At 40.4% G+C, this 16,117-nt stretch overlaps 1 protein-coding gene across 2 annotated transcripts in view; it reads right to left on the bottom strand.

Annotated features, from left to right (window-relative positions):
- TBCE (tubulin folding cofactor E) overlaps nucleotides 1-16,117 on the bottom strand; it is a 75,822-nt gene that overhangs the window by 29,156 nt on the left and 30,549 nt on the right. For both annotated transcript variants that reach the window (XM_008689565.2, XM_008689566.2), the window contains exon 3: nucleotides 6,431-6,515. In XM_008689565.2, the coding sequence (XP_008687787.1) occupies nucleotides 6,431-6,515 (85 nt within the window). The remainder of the gene's footprint in view (nucleotides 1-6,430; nucleotides 6,516-16,117) is intronic.

The raw sequence follows: 16,117 nt of genomic DNA, 5'->3' as shown, positions 1-16,117 counted from the left end.
ACCAAACTAAGAAGTCTTTGCACAGGAAGGAACTCATCAACAAAACAAAAACACGGGGCACCTGGCTGGCTCTGGCAGTGGAGCGTGCAACTCTTGATCTCTGGGCTGAGAGTTCGAGCTCCATGTTGGGTGTAGAGATTACTTAAAAATACAATCTCCAGGGGGGAAAAAAAGGAAAGGAAAGGAAAGGAAAGGAAAGGAAGGGAAAGAAAAGAAAAGAAAAGAAAAGAAAAGAAAAGAAAAGAAAAGAAAAGAAAAGAAAAGAAAAAGCAACCTACTGAATGGGAGGAGATATTTGCAAATGACATATCCAATAAGGAATTAATATTCAAAATACATAAAAAACACACAACTCAACACCAAAAAAACCTAGATAATCCAACTAAAAATTGGGCAGAAGACTTGAATAGACATTTTCCAAAGCAGACCTACAAATGGCCAACAGACACGAGAAGATACTGAGCATCACTATCGGGGGATGCAGATCAAAACCACAATGAGAGGCGCGCCTGGGTGGCTCAGTCTGTAGAGCAAGCGACTCTCGATCTCAGGGTTGTGAGTTCGAACCCCATGTTGGGTGTAGAGATTGCTTAAAAATAAAATCTTAGGGGCACCTGGGTGGTGCAGTCAGTTGAGCATCAGACTCTTGGTTTCAGCTCAGGTCATGATCTCGGGTTGTAAATTCAAGTCTCACATTGGGTGAAGAGATTACTTAAAAATAAAAATCTTTAAAAAAAGAATTAAGACAAGGGTCACCTGGGGTGGCTCAGTTGGTTAAGCGTCTGCTTTCAGCTCGGGTCATGATCTCAGGGTCCTGGGATCGAGCCCCACATCTGACTCCCTGCTCAGTGGGGAGTCTGCTTCTCGCTCTCCCTCTGCCCGTCCCCCTGCTCATGTTCTCTCTCTCTAATAAATGAAATGAAATCTTTAAAATAAGTACATACATACAAAAACAATGAGATACCAGTCAGAAGAGCTACTATCAAAAAGACAACAGATAACCCACTGTTATGTGGGTATGTAAATTGGTACAGCCGCTATGGGAAACAGTATGGAGGTTCCTCAAAAAATTAAAAATAGAAATATCATACAATCCAGCAATTCCACTGCTGGGTATTTAACCAAAGAAAACAAACACTAATTCAAGAACATATATGGATCCCTATGTTTATTGCAGTATTATTTAAAACAGCCAAGATATAGATGCAACCTAAGCGTCCATCCATAGATGAATGGATAAAGACGTGGCACAGACACACAAATATACAATGGAATATTTACTCAGCCATAAAAGAGAATGCAATCTTGCCATTCACGACAACAGGAACACACTACGTGTTCACAACAACAATATCCTAGAGGGTATCATGCGAAATGAAATACGTCAGACAGAGAAAGACAAATACCATGTGATTTCACTTATATGAGGAATCTAAAAAAACAAATGAATAAACAAAAACAGGAACAGACTCCTAAATTCAGAGAACTGGTGGTTACCAGAGTGGGGAGGCCGGTGGGGAAAGCATAACAGGTGAAGGGGATTAAGAGGTACAAACCTCCAGTTAAAAATAGGTCATGGGGGTGGGGCGGCGCGGCACCTGGGTGGTTCAGTCAGTTAGGCGGCTGACTCTTGATTTCAGCTCAGGTCATGATCGCAGGCTCCTGGGATTGAGCCCCACGTTGGGCTCCGTGCTCAGTGGGGAGTCTGATTAAGGATTCTCTCTCCCTCTGTCCCAACACCCCACTAAAAAATAATAAATAAATATTTTTTTAAAAAAGGTCATGGATGAAAACTACGGTACAGGGAATATAGTCAACACTATGTTCCAGTTGGAGACTATACTTACTGTGCTGAGCATTGTACGATGCACAGAATTGCCAAACCACAATGTTGTGCACCTAAAACTAACATAACATTGTATGTCAACTATACGGCAACAAAAAAATAAATGAAAAAGTGTAAGCATATAAATTTAAAAACTAGCACAGTTCTAATAAATGAGAAAACAATACAAAACAAATGCCATGGTTTTCACTTTTTGTTCTAAATTTTAAACAGTGGTAACAAACCATTCAAGAAGAGATCTTTACTACTGTTTAGTTTGACTACAGGCAGATCAAAGGAGTTAGAATGGTATGTATCAGGTAGCTGCAAAGTAGATGCTGTGCCCTTTACACATCAAAAGATAACAACAAAGATCAGTTTCCTCTGGAACATTCCTGGAGGGTTTCTCAGAAAACAAAACAGACCAGCAAATACTGAAAAATACCAAGTGAATGCGTGCCCACCCATAACAATAAATCTCCAAAAATGAACTAATAATTTACATAGACTCCACTGAGATTCTAGATGAATACTGAGATGGTATATCCAAACACTGAAAGTTTGAACCCTCTCCAAAGAGAAAAAAATTGGGGGGAGGCAGGGAGTGGAAGGAGGAGAGTCCAAACATTCTTCTCTTGTAAGCATTCAGCTTGTTCCGGCTCCGTCCTCCTGCCCACCAATTACAGATGCTCTGAATGAAATCCACACCCTGACCATGGCTCTTGTGGGAGTGGAAGACTGTCATGAAGCCCTGTCATGGAGATTCACTCTGCACTATTTATCTCCCCAACAGGTTTGTCAGCTAAAATTCCGGATGCCCAGTTAAATCTGATTTCAGACCAATAGCCAATCCTTTTTTAGTGTAAGTATGTCCCATACATGTCCCACACCGATACTAAAAAATGATGGGCTGTTGATCTAAAAATCCAAATTTCACTATGCATTTTGTATTTTTATTACCCGAATCTGGCAATATTACTCAAAGGCAAGGGTCCTCAACAGATCCAAAACTCCCCATAGTAAGCATTTTTCTTGTTGGGGCTTTAGATGCTTCATTCTGGGAAAGGCTGGGTCTCCGGGCAGACTGCAATAAATCTTGTTGACCATTATACCCTATTTTGCTGCAGAAAAATTTAGACATGTTTAGAGCCTTTTAGGCAAGCTTGCATAACTAACTTCCATTTCACTCAATGTACATTGCTTCACGTGAGAACTGAACTGGTAACTAATTTTCCCATCGGAAAATTAGCTGTTTAGCTCAGTTTTTTTTCTAGACTGATGCTGAGTGATGCAATTTTTATTCAGCCCTGATTTATGGGAGTCTTCCAAGAATGAAACACCTCTCTTCTTCACCTTTTGCAGAAATGTGCCCTGCCTGCAAACTGTCAGTACACAGTGACTTTTTAAAAAAAAAATTTTTTAACACTTTACACCATAACAGGAATAATTTATACTAATCCATGAATGCTCATTCAAGAACCTCGAAATACTTCACAACAATCTTATGACACACACGGGATGAGCAGTACAAGATTCTATTTTGTAAGTCATCCAGTATTGTGCACAAAGTCTAGAACAGTGTGTTTCCTCTGATGTCAAGTATTCCATTCACTGGTGCCAAAGAAAAGTCACTTTTTTTTTTTAAAGTTAGTAACTTTAAGTAGGCTCCACACTTAGTGTGGAGCCCAACACAGGGCTTCAATTCACAACCCTGAGATCAAGACCTGAGCAAAGATCAACAGTTGGACGCTTAATTGACTGGGACACCCAGACACCCCTTTAAAGATTTTAAGTACTCTCTACACCCAACGGAGGCTCAAACTTACAACCCCAAGATCGAGGGTGGCATACTCTACTGACTGAGCCAGCCAGACACCGCAAAAAATCACATTTTAAGATTTCTTTAAAAAGGCGGGGGGAAGCGCCTGGGTGGCTCAGTCGGTTAAGCATCTGCCTTCAGCTCAGGTCATGATCTCAGAGTCCTGGGACCCAGAACCACTTTGGGCTCCCTGCTCAGCAGGGAGCCTGCTTCTCCCTCTCTCTCTGCCACTTCCCCCCACCCCGCCCCACTTGTGTGTGCATGCTCTCTCTCTCAAAAAAACAAAATCTTAAAAAAAAAAAGGGGGGGGTACCTGGGTGGCTCAGTCAGTTCAGCATATGCCTTCTGCTCAAGTCATGATCTCAGGGTCCTGGGATTGAGCCCCACATCTGGCTCCCTGCTCAGCGGGGAGCCTGTTTTTCCTTTTCTCCCTCTGTGCTCTAATAAATAAAATCTTAAAAAAAAAAAATCCCACAAGATTTCTTGCTCAACAAAAAAATAAGATAACTGCTTAGAAAGAGAACATTTTAAATAAAACCTGAGCAGTGGGTTACTGACCCACACAGTTCCGTTTAGAGTGTACTCTCTAGTTTAGGTTGAAAGAAAAAAAGCTGGAAATCACTCTGCTATCTAGGGGCAAAGTGGAAAGAACTTCAAGGTTAATCACCTTAACTGAACCTCTCTACTCCCCCACCAAAAAAAAGAGATGGAGAACAGAAGCACCTGGGAGCATGCTGATGAGTGGTTCATAGCCATAAATTCTGGGATAAACCCGTAAACTGTGTCACAAATATTAATTATGGGTACGAGCTCAGGAGATTGCGTACTTACCTCAGGTCATATAAGAGATCAGACTGAAACTAAAGAGTGACATGAAATGATCAACCCCCACTCCCGCCCACCACCCAAGTAGTCGGTGTGACACTGTCAGAAGAGGATTAGGGAGTAGACCAGACCACCTCCTAAGGCCACCCCCAAACATGCGTTTTGACAGGGAAGAAGTGTGTGTGGTATATTAGGAAGAGATCTCAATAAACTTAATAACAAATACATGTAATCTGTTTTGTCTGATGCAGAGATTCCAAGATACTGATATAATCTCTATTAGTCATGTTCTAATTATGCCAACACAAGCATTAACAACTATAATGGTGACTCCTTTGGTCTAGACCACTGGTTCTCCACCACATCAGACCCAATGCTCCCTTCTGTACTGCCCCATAAATATCCGAAATGGAATTCATACTTAACATTACCTACCCATATAGGACTTAAAATCAACAAAAGGCTCATTTTAGTGAAATGAAAGAACAGTAGTTTGTAACAGGAGAATACATATTTTAGTCTGTAAATGCTCAGGAATGACTACACTCAACGACGTGATGAAATAAGGAAATGCTATCCCAAGGGCAAGAATCCAAACACTGAGTCTCTGTCCCTGAACCGAGGCCTCCCACCAGCACTTCAGGGCAAAGCCTGAAGATCTGTCAGGACTGAAACAACTCTTGATTTACCCTAAGAATAGCCAAGACTGAAGACATCATTCCAGCAGAGCCCATTAAGGTCTATGCAATCACGAATGATGTGGGCAAGCTTTTAGAAGAGGGAACTGTGCTGGGCAGGCTCTTGAGGAAAAGTTCCTTCACTGGAAGGTGTAGGAGGTCATGGTTCAGGTAGGTGAGGGATCAACAGGTCAGGATAAGAAATTTCTATTTCCACACCTCTCTAAATGTATCTTCCATGAACTCTTGACACATTCTGAGCTGGCCTCGTTCCATGTCTGCCATCTGCCTCTATAAACATGTTGATTCTACTTCCATCCCGATTCTCTAAAATTACAGAATGGTAGGCCAGGAAATGTATTTTGTATTATCTAATTTTGATCCCCATTTCAGAGTTAGTAAATTTAGTCTCGTTCGGGGTCATGAGGATCGTTAAGAGCAGAGTTAGAGGCCTCTTGACTTCCAGGCCAGGACTGTGTTCATTGTGTCACACTTAAGGAAAAATAAGCTTGATGTTAAAAGATCTTTTTGAGGGACGCCTGAGCGGCTCAGTCAGTTAAGCCTCTGCCTTTGGCTCAGGTCATGATTCCGGGGTCCTGGGATCGAGTCCCGCATTGCTCTCCCTGCTTCACAGGGATTCTGCTTCTCCCTCTCCCTGCCTTCCCCCTGGCTTGTGCTCTCTCTCTCTCTCTCAAATAAACAAAAAAACAACACATTTCTGAGAAACTGAAACCTACTATGGAAAACAACAAAAACTTAAAAAATCCTGTCTGAAAGCGTCCCAACCATCCTTTTCAAAGCTTCATGAAGCTTCTCTGAAATCAAGCAGTTAAAAATATTAGTAGATATGCAATGTAAGGTGTAACTCTTTCCAAGATAAGAACTTTTTTTAATGGTGGCCTAGCATTCCACTATTTGGATGTTCTGTATTCTGTTTAATTAACTGCTTCTTATTGGATATCTAGGCTATTCCTCTTTTTTATTATTCACTTAGTGGATTGTAAATTGTTAATGAATCGTTGAGAAATGTTTATATTTATCCAATTAAAAAAAGCTGTCAAAAAACAAAACACAAAAAGGAAAAAGCAAGCAGCCATACTTGTGAACTTAAGAGCCAGAGTTTTAAAAACAAAGGAAAAAAAACTCTGCACATTGTTTTTTTTAGAATACAAATTCTACATTATAACTATGCCCAAAGCCAAACATTTCTTCTTCTCCATCCCCCTTTATTCGATTATTGAATATTACCCCAAATAACCATGCAAATTCATAATGAAAAATTACCTGCATTTAAAATACACAGTCCCCTCGTGGCTTCCATCATGCTTTCCTCTCTCGGGATTGTCCCATTCTACTCCTAACCAGAGTCCTAGCAGAAGAAGAAAAACCAAATGAGGAATAAGTGAGAACAGAGATAATTAATGCTCCTTTTTGCTGCAAATACAAAGACAGTTGGCAATGGAAACCCTGTTACACAGACACCACTGGGGGCAAAAAATATCTTTTGAAAAAGAGCAAGTTAACCTTAGACTCGGGACTGGAATCAGCAAATATGATAGACAGCATGTTTGGTTCAAAAGCCAACAAAAACTACAACTGCAGGAAACAACAGCTAAAATTTACTGAGCACTTACTGAATGCCAGAAACTTTTCTTTGTATTATTTCATGTTATCCTCACAACAGACATTTCATCTTTGTAAAGCAGATAGTGTTACGTTCTTTTTTACCAATTCCTGGACAAATATGCAAGTTTTTGGAGTCCTAATCTACTAATCTGCTTTTCATAAAATAAAAATCTATATATAAACAGTATCCTTATTCAACATAGGTAAAATAACTCGCTCAAAGTCACATAACTTCAAATCCAGGTCATTCTAACTCCAGAAGTCAAGGCTTACCCATCACACTTTGCTGTCTTATATTTGAACACCACCTCAGTTTTCAGGGCATTTTCTTTACCTTTCCTCCTCCCTTCCACTCTATATACAGCACCGTGCTAGGTGCAAAAGAAAGACGGAGAGGTTCACATCTGGATCAACCCTCCTGGTGGAAACTAGAAAAGCTAGATAAATTGTTTTTGAAAATCACTTCGCATCAATTATGATGGCAAAAAGTCAAACAAAACAAGTGCTGGTGAGGATGTGGAAAATTAGAACCCTTGTGCATTGCTGATGGGAACGTAAAATGCTGCAGCCACTATGGAAAACAGTAGGATAATTCCTCAAAAAGCTAAACATAGAATTACCAAATGATCTAGCAACTCCACTTCTGGGTATGTACCTAAAACAAGTGGAAAGCAGGGACTCAGACACCTGCATATTTAGGGTTATAGCAGCATTATACACAATAGCCAAAGGCGGGAGCCACCCCGCTGTCCACTGATGATGCACTGAAAACAAAACGTGGTGTATCCAGCCATTAAAAGGAATGAAATTCTGAGACACGCTATAGCATGGCTGAACTTTGAAGACATTATGCTAAAATGACATAAGCGAACACAAAAAGATAGGATTCCACATATATGAGACACCTGGAGCAGTCAAACTCATAGACACAAAGTAAAATGGGGGTTGTCAGGGGCTGAGAGAAGAGAATGGGGAGTTACTATTCAATGGGAACAGAGTTCCAGTTTCATAAAATGAAGAGCTCCAGATACGCGGTGGTGAGGGCTGCACAATTAATGTACTTAATACCACTGGACTCTACACTGAAAAATGGTTAAAACGGTCAATTTAGTTGTGTATATTTTCTACAATTTTAAAAATATGTGTACATCCCAGAGAGCTACTAAGGCAGCAAAGAATTACAAGGCCAACATGTGGGAGAAGAAGGAAACCCAAAGAGTTGGACTAATAAGCACTTAGAGCAATATTTTCCCCTGAGGCATCTGATAATCCTGATATAAGAAGCTAAAAAGCTGAACAGAGCTTTAGACAGATTTCAGGGGCTAAGAAATCAATACTGAAAAATCACAGCCCCCCAGGGAAGGTGAAACTGCTGAGAAACTCTCTAGGATTTGTACTGGGCTCAAGACGTCTTCATTCTAAGAGTAAGGAAGAACCAGTGCTAAATAAACTAACCCTTGTAGGGATTAAAGGCCAACTTCAAATAATCTTATTCTCAGGTAAATTTAAAGTGATCTAGGATTGCTACTGACCCCAGCTACCTGCCCAAGTAAATTTCCATCTTTTTGGAGGAAAATAACACTATTGCAAAGCTCGAATTATAATTTTTCATCATATATCTGGCACTCCAACAAAAATATCCAAGCATAGAAAAAGACAAAAGACTCTGTGACTGAGAACCAAGGAAAACAACAGCCAACATAAACAGATTCATCAGTCATCTGCATAATGGAGTTTTAACTACATTTAATATTTTCAGGAAAATAAAAGATGAGCTTGAAATTTCAGCAGAAAATTTTTAAACTGTATTTTTTTTCGAACCCTAAATAAAAATTCTGGAACTGAAAAACACAATTCAAAGGATACACCCAAAGGGATACATGTATCCTTACTGTTTATAGCAGCATTATTTACAATAGCCAAGATATGAGCAGCCTAAGCGTCCACAGATGGATGAATGGACAAAGACGATGTGGTCTATATATACAATGGAACATTACTCAGCCATAAAAAAGAATGAAATCTTGCCATTTACAATGGCATGGATGAAGCCAGAGAATATAATGCTAAGCAAAGTAAGTCAGAGAAAAACAAATACCATATTTCACTCATATGTGGAATTTAAGAAACAAAACAAATGAGCAAAGGGGAAAGAAAAAAGAGAGACAAATCAAGAAACAGACTCTTAATTATAGAGAACAAACTGATGGTTACCAGAGGAGAGGTGGGTGGGGGATGGGTGAAATAGCTGAAGAGGATTAAAGAGCGCACTTGTCATGATGAGCGCACAGTGATGTATGGAATTGTTGAATGAATATAATGTACACCTGAAACTAATACAACACCATATGTTAACAGGAATTAAAATAAAAACCTAAAAAAAAAAAGACAACCCAACTGAAAAATGGATAAAGGACTTGGACAGACATTTCTCCAAAGATATACAAATGGCCAATAAACACACGAAATGATGATCATTTTTTTTAAGATTTTTATTTATTTATTTATTTGAGAGAGATAGAGACAGCCAGCGAGAGAGGGAACACAAGCAGGGGGAGTGAGAGAGGAAGAAGCAGGCTTCCAGCAGAGGAGCCTGATGTGGGGGCTCGATCCCAGATCGCTGGGATCACGCCCTGAGCCAAAGGCAGATGCTTAACGACTGAGCCACCCAGGTGCCCTGAAAAGACGATCATTAATCATCACAGAAATCCAAATCGAAACCACAATGAAATGCCTCACACTTAATAGTATGGCTATAATCAAAATAATGGAAAGTAACAAATGCTGGCAAGGATGTGGAAAAACTGGAACCCTCATACACTGCTGGCGAAAACATAAAATGGTGTTGCCACTGTGGAAAACATTTTGGTGGTTCCTAAAAAAGCTAAATGTAGAATTACCATATGATTCATCAATTCTACTTACAGGCATATAACCACAAGCATTAAAAAAGACTCAGACACTTGTATGCCAGCGTTGATTGCAGCATTACTCACAACAGCCAAAAGGTAGAAATAACCCAAATATCCATCAACAGATGGACAGACAAAAAGCGTGATATACGTACAATGGAATACTCAGCCATAAAAAGGAATGAAGTTCTCACACACAGATGAACCTCGAAGACGTTCAGTTAAATAAAATAAGCCATCCTGAAAGGACATATGCTATCTATATGGTTCTACTTATATGAGGTACCCAAGAGTAGTCACTATTTACCTTTACACTTAAAAATGGTTTAAGATGGAAAAAAACAGAAGGTTAAGATGGTAAATTTTATGTTATGTATATTACCACAATTAAATATTTTAAATTTTAAAAATAGGGGGGAGGAAGAGATGAATACGTGGGGCACAGGGAATTTTTAAGGCGGTGAACCTACTCTGTTTGATACACATCATCGTAAATTTTCCCAAACTGACAGAATATACAACACCAAGAGTGAACTTCAATGGACTTGGAGTGATAATGATTTATGGATATAGGTTTGTCAATTGCAACAAATGTACACTCTGTTGGGGAACCTGGTAATGGGGTAGGCTATGCATGTGTGGAGGCAGGAGGAAATCTCTCTACCTGCTCTTCAATTTTCCTGTGAACTTAAAACTACTCTAAAAAATAAAGCTCATTCAAAAAAAGTTAAAATGGTAAATTTTGTTATATTTTACAATTTAAAAATTTTAATAAAAAATGGTCAAATACCGAACTTTATGTTTTATATGCATGTAACTACAATTAAAAATTTTTTAAAAACAAAAACAATTTCGGCAAAGAAAAATTAATAGGGTGATCTTCAAGGATAAAGAAAACCATTCCAGATGAAAACCTGAGGATACAGAGGGGAAGAAATGGGTAAATATATGGATAAATCTAAATTAATAAAAATGATATAAACTAATATCAGCTCTTGGAGTTTTATATGCACAAAGATTAAAACATCCACCATATGAGTTAGGAAGTGGGTAAGCAGAATTAGTATTCAAGTAGTCTAAGGTCTTTGCATGAGTCCAGGAAGAAATAAAATTACTAATTAGACTTTTGTAGGTCAAAGATGCATGTTTTGATCTCCATGATAATTACTTAATAAAAAATGTATGATTAGGGACACCTGGGTGGCTCAGTTGGTTAAGCGTCTGCCTTCGGCTCAGGTCATGATCCTAGGGTCCTGGGATCGAGTCCCGCACTGGGTTCCCTGCTGGGCACGGAGCCTGCTTATCCCTCTCCTGCCACTCCTCCTGCTTGTGTGCTCTCTCGCTCTCTCTGACAAATAAATAAAATCTTTAAAAAAAATTGTATGATTAATAGAAAGGAAAAGTAAAGTTTAAAAAATAATCCAGTAATGGGGGGAGGAGGGGGGAAAAAGAGAAAAAAAAAAGCACAGGCAAGACAAATAGAAAGCAAATACTAAAATGGAAGGTATAAACCCAAATTATCAACAAAAAGTGAAACAAGAAAGGACTAAATGTTCTGATTAAGAAAGTAAGCAGAAACTGTCACTGGGATTTTTATAGGGATCAAACAGAATCTATAGATTGCTTTGGGTGGTACTGACATTTTAATAATATTGACTCTTCCAATCCATGAACATGGGATGTCTTTCCATATTTGTGTTTCATTTCTTTAAGCAACATTTTATAGTTTTCACTGTATATGTCTTTCACCTCCCAGGTTAATTTCCAAGTATTTTATTCTTTTTGATGTGGTACATGTATTCAATGGAGTATTATACGGCCTTTACAAGGAAGTTCCAACACATACTACAGCATGGATGAACCTTGAGGACATTATGCTCAGTGAGATACGCCAGTCATAAAAGATAAATTCCATAAAGGCTCAGGTCACGATCTCAGGGTTCTGATGTCAAGCCCTGTATCAGTCTACACATTCAGCAGAGTTTGCTTGAGATTCTTTTCCTCTCCTTCCCCCTCTGCTCCTCCTCTCCACTCACATGCACACCCTCTCTCTAAATTAAAAAATAAAATCTTAAAAAAAGAAAAAAACCATAGTCAAATTCCCAAGAGACAGAAAGTAGAATGGTGGTTGCTAGGGACTGGCGAGAGAGGAACATGAGAAACTACACGTTAATGAGTACGAAATTTGAGTTTGGGAAGATTAAAAAAAAATGTTCTGGAGATGGATGGTGGTGATGGCTACCCAACAATATGAATGTACCCAATGCCACAGAACTACACACTTAAAAAATGTAAAAAATGTAAATTTTTATACTCTGTGCATTTTACCACAATAAAAATATAGAAGACTGAAATCACAGAGTAGCTTCTCTGTACACAGTGGAATTCAGTTGGAAGTCAATAAAGAAAGGTTTATTAGAAAATCCTCATGTGTAGAAATTAAGCCATATCATTCTAAATTACCTTGCATCAAAAAAGAAAGCATGGAGCGCATGGGTGGCGCAGCTGGTTGAGGGTCCAATCTTGATTTCCACTCAGGTCATGATCTCAGGGTCCTGGGATCAAGCCCCACATCAGGCTCCTACACCAGCAGGGAGTCTGCTAGAGATTCTCTCTCCCTCTCCCTCTGCTTCTGCCCCTCCGCCTCCCCCGCCCACACACACACACACACACACACACACACACACACACACACGTTTGTGTGCTCTGTCTCTCTCAAATAAATACATAAATCTTAAAAAAAAAAAAAAAAAAGCACAGGGGTGCCTGGGTGGCTCAGGTGGTTAAGCGTCTGTCTTTGGCTCGGGTCATGGTCTTGGGGTCCTGGGATAGAGCCCCAGGATGGTTCCCAGCTCAGTGGGGAGTCAGCTTCTCCCTCTCCCTCTGCCTCTCCCCCTGCTTGTACTTTTTCTCTCTCTCAAATAGATCAAATCTTTAAAAAATAATAAAATTTTTCATTTTAATTTTTAAAAAAGCACAAGGCAAATTAGAAAATATTTTGAACAGAATGATGATAAAAATACCACACGTCAAAATTTGGGAAATGTAGCCACAAGCTGCATTCTGAGAGAAACTTAAAGACTTAAATGTATAGGTTAGATGGAAGATCGAAAATAATCCCCTATCTCAAAATGTTAAGGGGAGAAAAACAGGCCAAATTAAACCTATAGAAAAGAGAAGGAAGTATATAATAAAGAGGAAAAATGAATAGGCTGGAAAAATAAATAAGACCGTTTCTTGCCAGAAAGCATCTCAAAGATTTCTAACAGGGATACATGTGAAAACCAGCAGCCATTATACAAAGACTAACTCTTGGAATAAAAGTGAGCGCAGTGCTTTGGAAGCACAGACAAGAAGACCGTTGTATATTGTTGGGGGTGGTGTGTGGGAAAGACGTGCAGTAGTAACAGGAAGGGAACCTTGAAGGGAAAATAGCGGAGACCAAAGTATAGTAGAGCTCAGGACCTGTTTAGGGAGCCTCAAAAAGTCCCGCACAGTTAGAGCTGGAGGTGTAGCCCAGGGTGGGGGCAGGAGCCCGTAGCAGAAGAAAAAGACTAGCAGGGGTGAAAAGAGGCTGAGCCCTAACTTAAAATTCTCGTATGACACGGGAAAGAGCTTGGACTTTATCTTGCTTCTCCTGAAGTTAACCAGCATGGAGATAGGATAAAATAAGAAACGGAAGCTCAGGGAAAAACAAGTCACTTGCTCAAGGGAAAACTTTCTTCCTCCAATCTCACAGCACTTCTGATATCATATGGGGGGGGGGGTTTCCACTCCAAGAAATTCTCCAATTCTTGGCAGACACAAACTGGGTGTCCCACAATTTACCTCAAAGCTGATACTAGCTGGCCAGATTAGTGCAGACGCCACAGGTTAAGGGCTCAGTCCCAAAAGATTGCCCCCACTTCAGATGCCAGTCACAAGTCCCAGGCTGTCACCTGTACTTCTCAGCCACGAGCTATAAATCAGGGGTTTCCACAGCTCATACTCAGGTTTGATCATTTGCTAGAACTGCTCACAGAAATCAAGAAAACCCTTACGTTTACCAGTTTACTAGGAAAGATATAACAAAGAACAGATGAACAGCTACAGAAGGGGTACCCAGAAGGGTCTTGAGCACAGGAGTCGGTCCCCACAGTTTGAGGTATACCACCCTGTCACTGTGTGGGTATGGTCACCAACCCGGAAGCCCTCCAAACCCCACAGTTTCGGGATTTTCATGGAGACTTCCTCATGTAGGCATGACTGACTATTCATCCCCAGCCCCTCTTCCCTCTCTAGAGAATGGAGGTGAGGCTAAAAGTTCCACACTCCTAATTAAGGTGTGATCTTTCTGGTGACCAGCCCCCATCCAGAAGCTATCTAGGGGACCCCAGCCACCAGTCATTATGAGCATGGTAGACACTAATCGCTTTGGAGATTCCAAGGGCCTTCTTTAGAAGTTGTTGGTGTCAGGAACAGGGGTTGAAGACCAAATATTAGAACATGTGAAAATCAGTAATTAGAAATCTCACTAAAATGTAGTCAGGAGGTTTCACAGAGGGAGCTCTCACCCTACCATCACTGGTAGTCAACTGCAGACCCAACAGGAAGAGCTGAACTTGACTTTACATGGACTTGACCTTGCATCCAGGCACTACTCTATTATTCCGGCTAAAAGTAGAGACGCGCAGCCAATGAAAAGCCATCTCATGCCTACATGAGCCAATAGCTCAGCCAATGAAAAGCCACCATACTATGAACTCCCACTTTATGTCAGTGGACTTTTAGTTTATAACAGACTTCCCAACTTATCCCTCTTCTCCTTAAAAAGCATGCTTCTCCTTTATTCCTTCTGACCTTCCTATGGATTTTGCCACAGTTTATTTATCCTGGATTGCAATTCTCTTTTATTCCTAAAAAACCCCCCCTTTTTTTTAAATGGCCGTGTTTTTAAGTAACCGCTATATCCAACACGGAGCTTGAACTCATCACCCAGAGACCAAGAGTTCCACCAACTGAGCCAGGTACCCCTAAATAAGCCCATTTTTTTGCTGGTAAAATAACTGGCACTTTTTATTTTTTTTAAAGATGTTATTTTAGATAGAGAGTGCAAGCGGAGGTAGGGACAGAGGGAAAGGAAGAGAATCCTCAGGCAGACATACTGCTGGAGGCGGAGCTTAATCCCAGGAGCCTGAGATCGTCACCTGAGCCCAATCAGAGGCTCAACAGAATGAGCCACTCAGGCGCCCCTTGGCAGTTTTTTTTTTTTTTTTTAAGATTTTTACTTATTTCACAGAAAGAGAGCAAGCACAAGGAAGGGGAATGGCAGGCAGAGGGAGAGGAAGACTCCTAGCTGAGCAGGGAGCCAGAAGAGGGGCTTGATCCCAGGATGCTGGGATCATAACCTGAGCCAAAGGCAGACGCTAAACCGACTGAGCCACCCAGGTGCCCATTTAAGATTTTATTTATTTGAGAGAGGAAGAGAACACAAGTGGGGTGGAGGGGCAGCGACAGCGGGAGAAGCAGACTCCCCGCTGAGCAAGAAGCCCAACATGGGACTGGATCCTAGGACCCCGGATTCACGAGGTAACCTGAAGGCAGACTCTTAACCAACTGAGCCATCGAGGCTCCCCAGCAGATTTTCAAGATTAACAAACAAAAGATGCTCCTAGCACCCCTAACACACAGGAAATTACATGGGTTTGGGGAGCTTTGTGTCAGGAACCTGAGGCAGAGACCAAGTATATTTTCCTTATTATGTCACATTTGCCAAAATAACATAGTAAAAAAGGAGCAAGCTCTGTATTAGGAGACACACACTTCTTTTGTGTCTTAATCCACTTTTTGTTAAACAAAGGCCTTTCTATAAGAAATAAATTCAAGTAATGTTATTCATCATAAAAGCTGTCAGAATGAATTGCGTTGGTGGACATTACTAAGGCCATTCACACTGCAAGGAACAAGTCATTTCCCAAAGTAACACAGGTGGAAAGAGCAAGGCCAGCATGCAATTGTGATCCCCTGTAATTCTGATGAAGCACCCCTCGTATTTGGCAAGCTATCAGCCCAGCCACTGAAGATAGCATAGTAAGTACAGAAAGCAGTAGAGATGAGAAAGCAGACCGAAGTGGCAGCTGGCAAGACCACCTCATCAGTCAGGTCCCAACACTGGAAGATCCAGGCTTGTGCCTCCTACATGCCAGGGGGGATAAGACCCTGACTAGCCTCACTCTACCAAATTCAAATCTGCAACAGACTGAAGCAGGTTTATTAATTTACAATGATAAATAAAACTGTTACCCAATTATATAGGTTTATTAATTTACAATGATAAATAAAACTATTACCCAAACCTATATATTCTGCCTAGATTCTTTCCCTGGACATCAAGACACATGAAAAACCAACTATAATCAGACACTTCACTAAAACCCCAAGAATTAAAAATGAA

The sequence above is a fragment of the Ursus maritimus genome, unplaced genomic scaffold, assembly GCF_017311325.1.
Source record: "Ursus maritimus isolate PB19 unplaced genomic scaffold, ASM1731132v1 scaffold_7, whole genome shotgun sequence".
Taxonomy (NCBI): domain Eukaryota; kingdom Metazoa; phylum Chordata; class Mammalia; order Carnivora; family Ursidae; genus Ursus; species Ursus maritimus.
Note: the sequence above shows the minus strand (reverse complement) of the source record. Positions and strands in the feature narration are given on the sequence as shown.